The sequence below is a fragment of the Paramormyrops kingsleyae genome, chromosome 16, assembly GCF_048594095.1.
Source record: "Paramormyrops kingsleyae isolate MSU_618 chromosome 16, PKINGS_0.4, whole genome shotgun sequence".
In the NCBI taxonomy this organism is placed as follows: domain Eukaryota; kingdom Metazoa; phylum Chordata; class Actinopteri; order Osteoglossiformes; family Mormyridae; genus Paramormyrops; species Paramormyrops kingsleyae.
The window spans coordinates 33,463,099-33,478,154 of NC_132812.1; the positions used below are offsets into that span (position 1 = coordinate 33,463,099).

Here is a 15,056-nt window from a genome sequence, read left to right on the forward strand (position 1 = left end):
ATGCCAGGGAACACGAAATCCCCGCACAGCTGCCAAAACCTGCCCTTAGATGTAAGATGGCGTACCTTTTACATCCTGCTAAAGTGATTTTGCCCTTTGTTCTGTCATTTTTTGGTGTTGTTTATCAGAACGGCTCCTCACAGCACTTTGCTGTATTCCCATAGATGCAGTTGCCAATGCTGCTTGATTCTGTTATTAAAGATCTGCACGTTATAATACGTTCATCTCTCTCTCTCTCTCTCTCTCTCTCTCTCTCTGTCTCTCTATCTCTCTCACTCTCTCAACACTGTAGTGCAGAGGGCTAACATTTTTAGGAAGGCTCTGTGCTCTTCCCTAACACCTGTCTCACAGTCAGAACACCGGCAGCACGTCCAACAGAAAGTTCATTATGTCGAGAACAGAGCTTACTGTTCCCAAGCAAACATTCTGCCAGACGAGTAGCTTTCATAGCCCTGGTCCATCGACACCCACCTGCAGGTGTCTTCCCCTCCATCACGCTCCGGTTCGCGGCTGCTTCCTTCACGGCCCTGGGTCATGTTGTCAGCATTTGCATGCCAAATAGCGACAATAATAATAAATAAAACAGGCAGCAGTAATTTGAGAGTCAAACAGGGTCATTGCACTTTTCTGGTTTGTTGTATACTGCCCTGCTATATAAAAGTACAGGGATTTCCCACTCCTCAGAAAAACATCGGGAAAATTCCTGTTCTTAGTACTCCCTCTAGTGGTTCTCTAGCTGTAATGAAATTTCATTCCAGCCTCAGAATATTTCCTTCCGCTTAAGTGACAAATCTACAGAAACACAATACAAAAGACTGTTGAATTTGTGTAACTTGGACAAAAAGCTTTATTATTGGACCATTTGGAAAACTATTGTAATACTAATGTTTTGGTTAGATGACTGAACCACAGTCCTTTTTATACAGATGTTTTAGAAACCAATTGCAAAATAACCAAAAACATAAAGCAAACGTAGTATGGAACTCATGCTAATTCTATTGTTATTAAATTATGATTCATAATTAATAATCTTAAATGAGCCACGGCAGAAAATCAAGTTACCCTGTACTGTACATACAGGCACATGAAAAATAGAATAATATTGCAGTTATCTGTCCGTTACCTGACTAATGTGTGGTTTTACCACAAGATCAAAATATAACAATATATACATTCAGAATAGCAAGAAAATCAGTCTTCATAGAGACCTGAAATATGTGAATGTAATTTATTTCATTTCTAAAAATCCTAAGAAAATCATTCAGTACGAAAAAAAACAAATACCACAAGTCATGAGTTAGTTTTGTAAGACAAGACAACAGACCATGTGTAACAGTCATAGTCACCATTCAATAGTGGCTCCCTTTCAGTGACTCCTACCTTCTGTCCCAAATGTCCCTGAACCCCTAGTAGTATCCCCACATACAGGTCATGGTGGTTGGCCCCAGTCATTTATATACACTGATAGCCATGTTCACTGTGTTACCGGCAATGACCCCACACAGGTCTGCATATGTGCATTTGTGACATGCTAGTGTCATTATTCTATTTGCGGGGTGATGGGTGGACTGAATGCTTAACTTCCAAGGCCTGAATGTTCCAACTGCATTGAGAGTTGTGATGTTGCATTGTCCAAAGGTCATACTGTATGTAGTGGTTTCAACATATTTTCACTAATAAACTATTCCCACTAATTTGTGCCCACACATAATGTAGATATGTGTGTATTTCAAAAGCATTTTAAGTTTAAAGATAACTTCCATTACCACCACAAACCCTCTGACAGAAATATGTTGTTTTATTTTTAAATAAATTTATCATTTAAGGGAACACCTAATGAAATGTGCTTCATGACATCTGGTTCACATACAGTTATTAGTTGTTTACTTTGTATATATAATCAGTGCATAATTAACAAACAACATTCAATAAGACATTCTGGTAATGCACACAGAGTTTAGAGAAAAATAGCAAATGCTCTTCAACTGCTCTTATTATGAACAATATCCATTGTGTTATAACACCAAAGACAATAAATCCATTCATCATCTACAAAAAAAAACAACAGCACCATCATAAAAAAAATTCAATCAGAGGACTGGATGCATTATGTCCTCTTCATGCAAACCTGGCATCTGCTAATGTGGGTGATGAGATTTCCTGCTTTAAGGGTCGTCGGGGCAGGTTTCCTGAAATGAGATGAAAATGACCCTTAGGGCACAGCAGCTGCACATTTGGTCCTTTTACTGTTGTTGCGGTCTGACATATTGACATAAGGTTGAAGCAAACAGTTATAGAGAAAGAGTCATATACCTGCTTCTTTTTCTGTAATGTTTTTTATTGAAAATATTGGGAAAAGGCAGAGACAGATAGACAGGCAGACAGATAGACAGACAGATAGGCAGACAGACATGCAGGCAGACAGGAAGATAGAAAGACAGACAGATAAGCAGGCAGACAGACATAGACAGGCAGGCAGACAGACAGACAGATAAGCAGGCAGACAGACATAGACAGGCAGGCAGACAGACAGACAGATAAGCAGGCAGACAGGCATAGACAGGCAGGCAGGCAGACAGACAAGCAGATAGGTAGGCAGACAGACAGATAGACAAACAGATACAGATAGGGAGGCAGACATAGACAGAAAGGCAGGCAGACAGACAGGCAGACACATATAGGAAGGCAGACAGACATGGACAGACAGGGAGGCAGACAGATAGACAGATAGGCATGCAGTAGCTCAAAAAACAATGTTAGGCACAATAATATAAACATAAATAGAATAAAACACAAGGATTATAGACGTAGAGAGTGTGTTTATGGCTGCAGAGCACACACACACAAACACTCACATGAATGATAAAATAAACAAAGTATATAATATATATGAAATATGTAATCCATATACTACATTAAATATATATATATATATATATAAAATCGTATAACCTAATATATGTAATATGCATAATATAAAAAGTGAATATTTGAAATATATATGCAGACAAGGCAGATAGACAGATTTACCTAAACATGTCGTCGTCCTCAATAGTAGCCAGCCAGAAACTGTAGGAGTTGGCGTAATAGTTGCAGGTGCCACGACCATGGCACTCGATGAAGGGGGCACTGCGGAAGTCTTCCAGACAAGATCCTGGGGAGGCCAAGGCCTGCCCAGAACCTTCTGCCCCTGCACTGGTGTGCTGCAGGGTGAGTAGACAAGGGCCCCTCATTGCTTAATTTTTTTTAGCATAAGTTGAAAATGTTTACTAAATGCATGTTCAATTGCTGCAGTGTCACCACAGTCCTTCATGCACTGCAACTGTCAATGAATATTTATTTTTTTATCACTGCTAGAATGATCAGCCTGTAGTTGTATTCCTGCACATGGAAGAGACAGCAGGTGTGGAAACTATGTAGCTACAGAAAGATTCTAAAAATGGATGGCAGTAACTCAGTGGGTATCATAATAACAATAGTGCTTGAGTGCCTCTGATGGATTTCGCATCTCATCCAGGTCCTGTTCCACCCAATACTCTACGCTTCCTGAGGTTCCAGGCTACTGCAAACATGACTGGACAAGCTCTTACTGAAAATAGCTGAATACAAAGTCTTAATTTGAGAAGGATATGTACACGGATGCTTGAAGGTTATTCGAATAAACTGAAAAATAAGTGTTCCTTGAGATGAACTCTATAATCCAAAAATTTAGGAACAGAATTTTCAGATTTGTATAATTCTACTGGAACCATTACCTCTTTGTCAAGGGAAACAGAGGAATCTTACCATTACGAATGAGTAGCCAATCCAGAGGGATTCCCACCCCACCGGACAGGCTGGTATCATGATGGACTGGCTATGGAATGCCATAATCATGGCAGGGGCTTCACACACAGAGCAACTGTCAGATGAAACAAACACTATAGTGAGATGATGCATGTAAGGGAGGTGGGACAGACCATGGCAAGAGTGTTTGATTATGTCTATATAGTTACGCAACATATCACAAACAATTGAAAATGTAAAACTGTTAAAAATGTTGCATGAAAAGATATTGCTCCTTTGGACATAGTTTGTTGGCACATTGTCCATAGGTGACATGGGAGTTCAGAGTACACCACCTCAAAGGGGAGGAGATTGAGCTTGCGTCCTGTTCCTGCTCCATGTTCGCGTGGAGTCTACATACACTTTTTACATATTTCTGTATTTTGGTACATATTTTCTTACCATATTATTTTTATTTTGTTATCCTTCTACCTTGTCTTACACAGAGTACAGGCGATTTCATTTCACTGCTGGTGTACCAGTAGAATCATGCTTGTGACAAATAAAAATCTTGAATCTGCTCCCCAAGCATTATGCCTTGTGCTGCCCCAAATAGACTAAAGGTCCATCTGTTGCAATTACCAGGATAAGTGGTTGGAAGATGGATCAAGGATGTAGTGTCGATTCCACAGTGATATTGCCCAAAAAAGGCAACACCACATGGGAAAATCTTACATATTTTTATTTTTTTTGTTTGTGTTTTTGTTTGTTAGTTTTTTAACTGGATAGCCAAGAAATATTGTTGTAATAAGAGCATTATAGGGTCCATTAATATATACTTCTGTACTACAGGCAGTCATTATTCAGAGGTGTTTGTCTGTTCTCTGACCTGGATGTGCCTGGTATGTTTTCGGAATACCCAGCCTACAGTTGGTGCTGCACCCCTTTCAGGCTTTTACCGGCTAATGAAAGGCTCGATGTTGTCCCCGGTGATGGGCTCCATGCTCATGGGCATCGGCTTTGGTGAAGTCAGCCAGTAGGAGTAATCGTTCCTTGATGCTAAGTTGCAGACATTGTTGATGTTACAAAATAGGAAAGGCATAGTGCTGAATTTCTTCATGCAACTCCCTGCAGTTCCTGTAGGTGACACAAGGAAGGCATTTTTAGAATGAGAGGTAAAGAGTTAAGCTCATCAGTCTCGGATTGTTCAGGAGAAAAGAAAAGAAAAGAAAAGAAAATGAACACAGTGATATTACCCAGTAATTTTAAAGTTTACAAACACCAACCTAGGTCTTGTCCATGTGAACGCTCGTTGCCCTGGACATATAAGAGAGAATAGCCACTGTATATGAAATGGGTGCCCCCTGGACAAGTGGGAATGTCCACTGTTTGGCTGTGTCGTGTCAATAAGAAGCCATGATCCATGGAGGGAAGTCCTGGGGGCCCCATCGAGCCAGGAAAGCCATCAGGCCCTGCGGGACCAGGGAACCCTCTGGGGCCTTAAATATACAGGGATGACATCCAAGTGGAATTTTAGTCCAGCTGACCATAGCGGTAATAAAGAAACAGCCATTTAGAATGGGAGGTCTTTCACCTGCAGGTCCACTTGGACCAGGTTCGCCCTTTGCTCCAGATGTGCCATCAAACCCAGCATCTCCATCTTCTCCTGGCATGCCCAATGGTCCAATCACACCTGATTAAAGAGTTAGTGGGATTCTATGTAGTATTTGATGTAGTATTTAAGTGAACACCTCAGTTCCAGAACTGATACAATAGCCTTTTAGGATCATGAAAGGCATTACGCAGATACCTTGCAGGCCTTTAATACCAGGAAATCCTTCAGGTCCTCTCGGACCTGGTGGTCCTTGAGTCCCTGGAAAGCCAGTCTCTCCTTTGGTAAAAGTTGGTTGACCAGGAGGTCCAGGGTGGCCAACTCTACCTGAGAAATTGGGTAGGCAAGCAAATTGCTTCTTTCAAGTTGCACTAAAAGTGTGGCTCAGCTGGTTAGGACAGAGGCCTGACGCTGCTTTCTCAAAAAAGTGTATGTTTTCTTTAGATAAAAGCATTTCCTAAATTAATGTAAATATTACATGGGTCAGTTGGACTCATTTGTGTGGCTTTATTTGAGCTTGTTTTCTCAAAGAACCCCATTTTGGCCATTTTCTATCCTTCCTTACCTTTCTCGCCAGGTAAACCCTTGTCTCCTGCTTCTCCTTTGAATCCCACCACACCAGGTTCACCTTTCATTCCTGAAGAAAAGAGGTGACTCCCACAATAAGTCAACATGGGAAAGCACAAGACTGGCACATTCCACTTCATTACAGGTCATCCAGTTATTGCAGCTTATGTTACTTTCAAATTGTACCTTGAAATCCAGGGAAACCCAGCTGTCCCAATTCCCCCTTCAGTCCGGGAAACCCAGGCAGGCCAGATTGCCCCTAGCCCAAACGTGTGCAAGCATATAAATATCATACAGTTCCAATCATAATACATTAACTCTTTTGTGAATGATTTAACTGGTTTGAGCCATTCATTAGAAACTTGGTTTGATGAAAGAACCATCAGCGAGAGTCACTGCAGCTTAGGAAGAGTTTAATGTGAAGAACCTTTCTATGTCTAGGACTCACCAGTAATCCAGGTAGACCTCTGTCCCCCTTTTGCCCAACCTGTCCAGGAGGCCCTGGAAAGCCTGGATCCCCCCTTTCTCCTTCGGATCCGGCAATTCCTGGAATTCCCATTAGGCCTGGATCTCCAGTTTCACCTGTGGCAATACAGAATAAATTTCTGGGGTTTTTTTTCTTGGATCGTCATTACAAAGAACGTACACATCCAATTAGTTTGTTTACCTGGCTCTCCTGGCTCTCCTGGGGCTCCCGTTTCACCCTTGGGCCCGAAATCAGGGGATCCTAGAGGACCTCGATCACCTGGTTGTCCCGGTTCACCCTGGTTTCCAGGCAGGCCTCTATCCCCCTTGATCCCTGGGATACCAGGTATGCCAGGGAAACCAGGTACACCTGCACTGCCTTTGTCACCTTAAGAGAGGAACAAGACAACGTGATGATGAGCCTGGAAGGAGGTCATTGGGTCAGTACTTTTATCATCAATTGTTGCATGCAAATTCAAATAAAAGTACACTATTTAGTTTAAACATTGTGCTCTCATTCAATTTAATTAAAATCACACCCCCCCCCCAGTAAAAGGTTATCCCCCCTTGTTTTATAAATCTCTAGTGATGCTCCTGCTCTTTATTCAGAAACAAAATCTGACTAAATGATTGAGAATTAAGGTTGATACCCATGGTTGCCTAACCTTTGCTTCCAGGTTGCCCTTCAGAACCAGAAAACCCTCTGCCAGGTACACCTGCAAAGAGATTGCAAGGAGACAAAGGGTCAGAACAACAAGGCTGAGACGGGCACAGCCAAGGACAACTGCGGCTTTAATACTTCTTACACATAATTGTTGTTCTGAGTAAATTAAGTGTACATCTGTTACAATCAAAGGATGATTCTCTTTTGGAGTTAGATTTTAGCTCTTTTTCCAAGCTAGGTATAGCAAGAATTTGGTAACAATCTAATAGACATCTTTAATATGTTTTATGGGCAAAATATACACATGAATGCTCTGTTATATAATGTTAATATTCAAAACAGTCTAAAGCAGTATTTCCCAACCTGGTCCTTGGGGACCCACAGACAGTCCACATTTTTCCTCCCTCCCAGCTCCTGGTAAAATATGGGCTGTCAGCAGGTCCTCGAGGACTGGACTGGGAAACAGTGTTCGAAAGGATTGTATTCCTTCACCCACCTGAGTTCCCCTTTTCGCCCACAGACCCTGGCATGCCGTCCTCCCCAGGCAGACCCTTCTCCCCTTGTGTCCCTACCGTGCCCTGTGTACCCAGCCTACCTGGACACAACATAGTTCAACAGGAAATCGGTCATGCTCACGCTGAAATGCTTAATCTAAAACATAATACAACTGAGAAAAATGTAACTTGATATGTGAGGACTGTATAATATTTACAGAGTGGACAGCAGACAGGACAGAAGAAAATGACTAAACTGGTGACCAGTAGGTTACTCCTACTTGCAGGTGATTGCTTTTATGGAATCTCTAAGCATAACATGTGTTTATCCTATTGAAAATAGTTACATGTATAATGGTGTAAAATTATTACAAATTGTAGCTAAGTCAGTTTAAATAAAGGTTTCTGATCAGAAAACTACAGTGTATAGCCTGTTTAATGTCTTGTGGACAGTCAAGTAAATTTAACTAGACATATAGAAAAGAAATAAGCAAACAGTATGTTAGCAGATGCACGGTACTAAATGCATGTCTGTTTCAGATGATCATGGGATTCTTATGTCCAGTGACAGATGAGCATGTCAGTCATGTTAGGTCAAGTAAAATTATGTTTACAATGATTTTATGTTGGTCAAAGTCTGTCAAAACCTGTTAGCTTAGCTCTCTCCAAGTCACTACAGTATTTGCAGTTAATGTCCAATATATACATGTATCTGTTGAATGTGGCCACCATCATACCTTGTTTAGCTAATCAATACTTATTAAGAACATAAGAACATAAGAAATTTACAAACGAGGGGGGGCCATTTTGCCCATCAAGCTCGATTGGGGAGAACTTAAATAAAAGCTCAGAGTTGTTAAAATCTTATCTTAATAGCTCAGCTAACCTCTCCTCATAAGACATTCCTCTAAGACCAGGAATCATTCTTGTAGTCCTCCGTTCACCTTTTCTAAGGCAGCAATGTCCTTAAGGTATGGTGACCAAACCTCCACACAATATTCTAGGTGGGGTCTTACCAAGGAATTATATAAATGTAACATCACCTCCCTTGACTTAAACTCCACACACCTAGAGATATAACCCAACATTCTATTGGCCTTTTTTATTGCTTCCCCACACTGGCTAGAGTTGGACATCAACATACACACCGAGATCTTTCTCGTAATCAGCTACCTTTATTTCAGTGGAACCCATAAAATATCTGTACTTTATATTTCTGCTCCCTGCATGGATTACCTTACATTTATCTGTGTTAAATTTCATCTGCCAAGTATCAGCCCAGTCGCTAATTAAATCCAGATCCCGTTGTAGCCTCGCTGCTGCTAGATCAGTATCTGCTACACCACCCACCTTGGTGTCGTCTGCAAATTTAACCAGTTTACTGTATGTATTGCTGTCAATATCATTAATGTAAATTAGGAAAAATAGTGGTCCTAAAATTGAACCCTGCGGTACCCCACTATGAACGCAGGCCCACTATGACATTGTGCCTCTGTCAGTTAACCAGTTTTCAATCCAAGCTGCCACAGTTCCTAAAATCCCTGTAGCTTTGAGCTTTAGCAAGAGCCGTTTGTGGGGGACAACATCAAAGGCCTTCTGGAAATCTAAGTAGATCACATCGTAGGCGTTTTTGTGATCAATTTCACTTGTAGCTTCCTCAAAGAACTCAAGTAGATTCGTTAAACAGGATCTACCTCTCCTAAATCAATGTTGGCTATCCCTCAGAATGTTATTTGCATCCAGGTAATCTACCATTTTCACTTGGATTATAGCTTCCATTATTTTTCCAGTAATGCTAGTTAAACTGATTGGCCTATAGTTTGCTGGATTACTTCTATCCCCTTTTTTTGAATATGGGTGCTTTAGCATGGGTGCTTTTAGCATGCTTCCAATCTGAAGGTACCACACCCGCAGATAACGATTTCTGGAATATTAAAATTAACTACTTCAGTTAATTAATGAGCTGAGTCATCGGTGAAATGTGACAGAGACATTGAATGGTTGGGGTGCCCCTGAGGAGAGGTTTGGGAACCAATCCTGTGGTTTTCTAGGCATCCAAAGCTAGATCACTTTTTGTGGAACAGAAGAAATTCTTGTTACCTTTTACTATTTTATTAAGGGTCCAAAGCACGTAGTGCTATGGAACCTTATTGTTTTTGTTAGGATTATTATTATTTTTAAGGGTCCAAAGGACGAAGTCCTTATGGACCATTATTGTTTTTCTTAGGATTATTAAGGGTCCAAAGGACGAAGTCCTTATGGACCATTATTGTTTTTCTTAGGATTATTATTAAGGGTCCAAAGGACGAAGTCCTTATGGACCATTATTGTTTTTCTTAGGATTATTATTATTATTTTTCTGCCCTAAAACTGAATGCCCAGCCTAAACCGTAAGTCCTAGGCTGACCAAACTTGGTAAGGTGCTTGCAATTCCTACCCACTACTCAGGTTGTCCGACCCGTCCGACTCAGCCAGAGGGGGGTGCCGTAGCGCCCCCCAACACGTTTTGGACGATATCTCCTGTCCTGTTTGTCCTACCATCGAAATTCTTTTTTCTCCTGATGCAGACAGCCTTGCCCTACCAAAAAGTCAATGGGACCATGAAGCTCCGCCTACTTAGATTTTTTGCTAATTTGCATAATTTGCAAATCATACTTTTTCCTTAAAGTCCTGGCTTGTCCTACCAAATCAGACAAATGAGGTGTCAGACGAATCAGAATTCTCAGCTGATCAAGAAACATTAACAAAATTGAGACATTTTTATATCCTACGGCCATTAGCCACGCCCAAACAATGTCCAAATTTGGCCCGTTTTGGTCTGATGGCTATAACTTGGCCGTGCCTTGGCCTACCTAGACCAAATTTGAAATCCTACCTTCCGACACCATTCTGGGGACACGGTCCAAGGCGGGCTGCATTTCGTCCATAGGGGGCGCTACAACTAAAAACTGCCAATATCTCCTGACTGCCTTGGCCAATCCAACTGAAATTTTGCTGACATATACTACGACCTAGCCTGAGGACAGTCACATACAATGTCAGTCATCAATCATAAAAGCTTGGCTGCCATTAGCCAATCAACATCAAGCAGCCATTTGACAGGCTTAACAATGACCAATCAAACCAAAATTTGGTTGCTACATTCACCTTCTGACCCTCTGCACATCCTGTAAAGGACAACTCACTAGGCCAGATGGGGGCGCTACAGTGGCCCCATTTGCATTTCTGCCTATTTCTACAAAACTGTCAAGCCTACAGTTAAAATTGATTGCCAGTCTAATTCAATATGTCATGGCAAATCTAAACACATATGTAACTTGGTTATATATCATTGCATTTTTGCATAATTTATAATTGTCTGTAAACAGGCTTTTTCGTTGCCCTCCTAGAATTTTTGCCGCACCTACTTAAATCTGCTGTCATTAAAATCAGGAGACAGTCCATTTAATGATTTACAGAAAAAATCTTATGCTTTCAGTAAGGTACGGCCAAAAGCCAAACCATGACCATACTGGTGCCACGTACATTTCAATCAGACAGCTATATCTCAGGCATGCTTCAGCCAATCATTACCAAATTTCTCTCACTAATGTAGTGCTATACCACCGAGCGACCCTCCAAATTTTGTGTCGATCAGTCAAACGGGAGCGCTACGGCCACTGTTTATATGTTACTAAGACCAACCTAGGCCAATTCAGGTATAATGAGTTACCAGATCAGTTATGAAAGTGTCTACTGATCTCACCCATCTTACCATCAGAAGCGGGTGGCTCAGTGGGCTAAACCTGTGTGCTTGTAATCAGAGGGTCACCGGTTCAAACCCAGCTTCGGTTGGTACTTGAGCTAGGCAGCCCGATGTGCACAGCATGCTCTCTGTAAAGCAAGCTGGGGAGACATATAGGCATTTTCCCCATGATGGTCAATGAAGCTTCTATTTTTGTTATTAACCCAGCCATTCAGACGGGCTTAGGCACTCCTCCAGAGGGTTCGATTATAATTATTTTTCTTCCCTAAAACTGAATGCCCAGCCAAAACCATAAGTCCTAGGCCGACCAAATTTGGCAGTAAGATTCCTATTGCTATCCACTACTGAGCCTCTCTGACCCATCCCAGTCAGTCAGAGGGGGGCACCGTTGCGCCCCACAACATGTTTTGGTCGATATCTCCTGTCCTACTTGTCCTACACTTAAATTTTATTGGCAGTCAAATTTACTATGTCGTACCAAATCCAGGAACATATATAGTCATATCGCATTAGACCTATGCCAAAATTTCCATCATGTTATGGCTGACTAATTCTGTCTGACTTTCTACTACCCTGGCCGCCAGATCTCTGCCCTTATTCCTCTACTGTCCTACCAGTCCGATTGTCCTACGCTTTGGACCCTTTAGTAACTGCTTGCAGTTTCTAGTTAAGGGTCCAAAGCATGAAATGCTTATGGACCATTATTGTTTTTCTTAGGATTATTATTATTATTATTATTATTATTATTATTATTATTATTATTATTATTTTTTTCCTGCCCTAAAACTGAATGTACAGCCTAAACCGTAAGAGCTAGACCAACCAAACTTGGTAAGATGATGTCAATTCCTACCCGCTACTCAGATTCTCTGACCCAGTCCTGTCAGCCAGATGGGGGCGCTCTAGCGCCCCTCAACGCGTTTCAGTCCATATCTCCTGTCCTATTAGTCCTACAATTGAATTTATATTTTCTGCTGATACAGACAGCTTTGCTCTACCAACTTGCCATTTGGACTATGAAGCTCCACCTACTTAGATTTTTTGCTAATTTGCATAATTTGTGAAACTGGCTTCTGCCTTCAAGTCCTACACTGTTGGACCAAATCAGACAAATGAGGTGTCAAACCGATCAGTCCACTGACCTGATCAAAAGCTGTTCAAGAAAGTCTGACATTTGTCTATTTTATGGCCACTAGCCACGCCCAAATCACACCTAAATTTGGCCTATTTCAGTCTGACTGCTATAACTTCTCCATACCTTTGCCTACCTGAACCAAACTTAGAATCCAACCTCCCTGCTCTATTATGGGGTGACCATACAATGCAGCCCACATTTCGTCAATAGGGGGCGCTACAACTAAAAACTGCTGATATCTCCTGACTGCTTTGACCAATCTAATTGAAATTTGGCAGATATGTACTACGTACAAGCCTGAGGTCAGACAAGTATCATGGCAGTCATTAGTTGTAAAATCCTGGCCACCATTAGCCAATCAAAATCAACCAGCCATTTGACTGGCTAAACAATGAGCAATCCAAACCAAATTTGGGTTCTACATTTGTACTCTGACCCTGAACCCACCCTGTAATGGACATGTCAGTCTGCCATATGGGGGCGCTACAGCACATTTCTGCCTATTTCTCCTGAACTGTTAATTATAAAATTGACAATTGTTGTTTACGCTATCCACTAGCTCATGACAAATTTAATGGCATAAAGAACTTCATCATATCTCTTGCCATTTTTGCCTATTTTGTAAAAGTCTTAAAACAGTACTTTTTCTTAACCTCCTTGGATTTTCACCAAACCTTCATATTTCTGTGATCATTTTAATCAGGAGACAGTCCTTATAAAGAAATATTAAAAAAATCTGAAACTTTCCATGTGGTATGGCCACCAGCCACACCCACACCATACTGGTGCCACACCCATTTCAATCAGACAGCTATATCTGAGGCGTGCCTCAGCCAATCATCACGAAACTTAAATATATATTGTAGGACATTACTGGGGAAGGGCCCTCTAATTTTCATGCCAATCAGTCAAACAGGGGCACTACAGCAATATAACATGTCTGTATAAACCTGCAAAATCAGTTCAAGTTACATTGTTGTCATTTTTGATAAAGTGACATATTACTCGTTAAAATCTTTTGTCCTGCATGTTCTGTTAGTCATGCTAAATCAAGATAGTCCATAATAGTCATTTGAATTACCTTGTGATATTTAAAAACTTAATAAATAACATATTACTATAACTACTACAATGTCTAACCAAAGTAGGTCTTTCTGGTAGTAGATCAATCAGGACACTGCCCTTATGTATAATTTATAAAGATAGCTTCACCTGCCTGTACAGTATGGCCACCAGCCACACTGAACCTACCACATTTCCATGCTCATTTCAATCAAACAGCTAAATATGAGGTATACTTCATATGATCTTCACGAAATTTGACCCACTAATGTACCACTGCACCTCAGACAGACCCTCCAAATTTGGTGCCGATCGGTCAAATGGGGGCGCTACAGCTAATGTGCATATATGTGTAAGACCCACCTTAGCAAATTCAGCTGAAATGTCCTTATTTCTCATCAAATATTCAAAGATTTGTTCCCTTTCCCTTCAACTAGGTCCATATTTTTAATTTTTGTTCATTTTTCACCCATTTGCCTCATAGAACATTATCAGACTTCATTTACACATGAGAAGGCCTAAAAGTTTTAAATAGCATTTCTAAAATGGAGTGTTGACTCCACCTGCTGGCCAAATGATTTCCATGCCCATTTCAATCAAACAGTTATATCTCTGGCATGCTTCATCCAATCCTAACAAAATTTGATTCCCTTCTGTATCAGTGGACTACAGACAGACCTTCCAAATTTGGTGCCGATCAGTCAAACGGGGGCGCTACAGCAATATAACATGTCTTTATAAACCTGCAAAATCAGTACAACTTACATTTATCTCATTTCTGTTCCAGTGACATATGACTGGTTGAAATCTTTTGTATTGCAAGTTCTCTTAGTTATGCCAAATCAAGAAATATGCAATGCCTAATGATTGTCATTTGCATTCCCTTGTGACATTTAAAAACTTAATAAATAACATATTGCTATAACTACTACAATGTCCAGCCCAAGAAGGTCATTCTGGTAGTAGATCAATCATGACACGGCCCTTATGGATAATTTATAAAAATAACTTGACCTACCTGTATGCTATGGCCACCAACTACACCAAACCTGCACCATTTCCATGCTCATTTCAATCAAACAGCTAAATCTGAGGCATTCTTCATCCAATCCTCATAAAATTTGACCAGCTAATGTAACCATAGACCACAGACAGACCTTCCAACTTTGGTGCCGATCGGTCAAATGGGGGAGCTACAGCCACTGTCTATATATTTCTAAGACCCACCTTAGCAAATTCAGTTGGAATGTCCTTATTTCTCTTCAAACATTCAAAGAATTGTTTGCTTTCCCTTCAACTAGGTCCATATTTTAATTTCTGTTCATTTTTCACCCATTTGCCTTATACAACATTATCAGACTTCATTTACAAATGAGAAGGTCAGAAAGCATTTAATATCATTTCTAAAATGGAGCGCTGACTCCACCTGCTGGCCACAACATTTCCATTCCCATTTCATTCAAACAGCTAAATCTCAGGCATGCTTCATCCGATCCTTACAAAATTTGATTCACTTCTGTATGACTGGACTACAGACAGAACTTCCA

The 15,056-nt window shown here is 40.8% G+C and overlaps 1 protein-coding gene across 3 annotated transcripts in view; it reads right to left on the reverse strand.

Annotated features, from left to right (window-relative positions):
- Positions 1 to 823: 823 nt before the first annotated feature.
- The window catches only part of LOC111843663 (uncharacterized), a 74,342-nt gene continuing 60,109 nt past the window's right edge, over positions 824 to 15,056 (reverse strand). For all 3 annotated transcript variants that reach the window (XM_072700638.1, XM_023811407.2, XM_023811406.2), the window contains 13 exons: positions 7,570 to 7,668; positions 7,075 to 7,125; positions 6,612 to 6,797; positions 6,393 to 6,526; positions 6,131 to 6,203; positions 5,943 to 6,014; positions 5,576 to 5,704; positions 5,360 to 5,458; positions 5,052 to 5,264; positions 4,725 to 4,902; positions 3,787 to 3,901; positions 3,031 to 3,203; positions 824 to 2,189 (listed from right to left, as the gene is read on the reverse strand). In XM_072700638.1, coding sequence (XP_072556739.1) covers positions 2,108 to 2,189; positions 3,031 to 3,203; positions 3,787 to 3,901; positions 4,725 to 4,902; positions 5,052 to 5,264; positions 5,360 to 5,458; positions 5,576 to 5,704; positions 5,943 to 6,014; positions 6,131 to 6,203; positions 6,393 to 6,526; positions 6,612 to 6,797; positions 7,075 to 7,125; positions 7,570 to 7,668 — 1,604 coding nt within the window. In that variant the 3' untranslated portion in view covers positions 824 to 2,107. The remainder of the gene's footprint in view (positions 2,190 to 3,030; positions 3,204 to 3,786; positions 3,902 to 4,724; positions 4,903 to 5,051; positions 5,265 to 5,359; positions 5,459 to 5,575; positions 5,705 to 5,942; positions 6,015 to 6,130; positions 6,204 to 6,392; positions 6,527 to 6,611; positions 6,798 to 7,074; positions 7,126 to 7,569; positions 7,669 to 15,056) is intronic.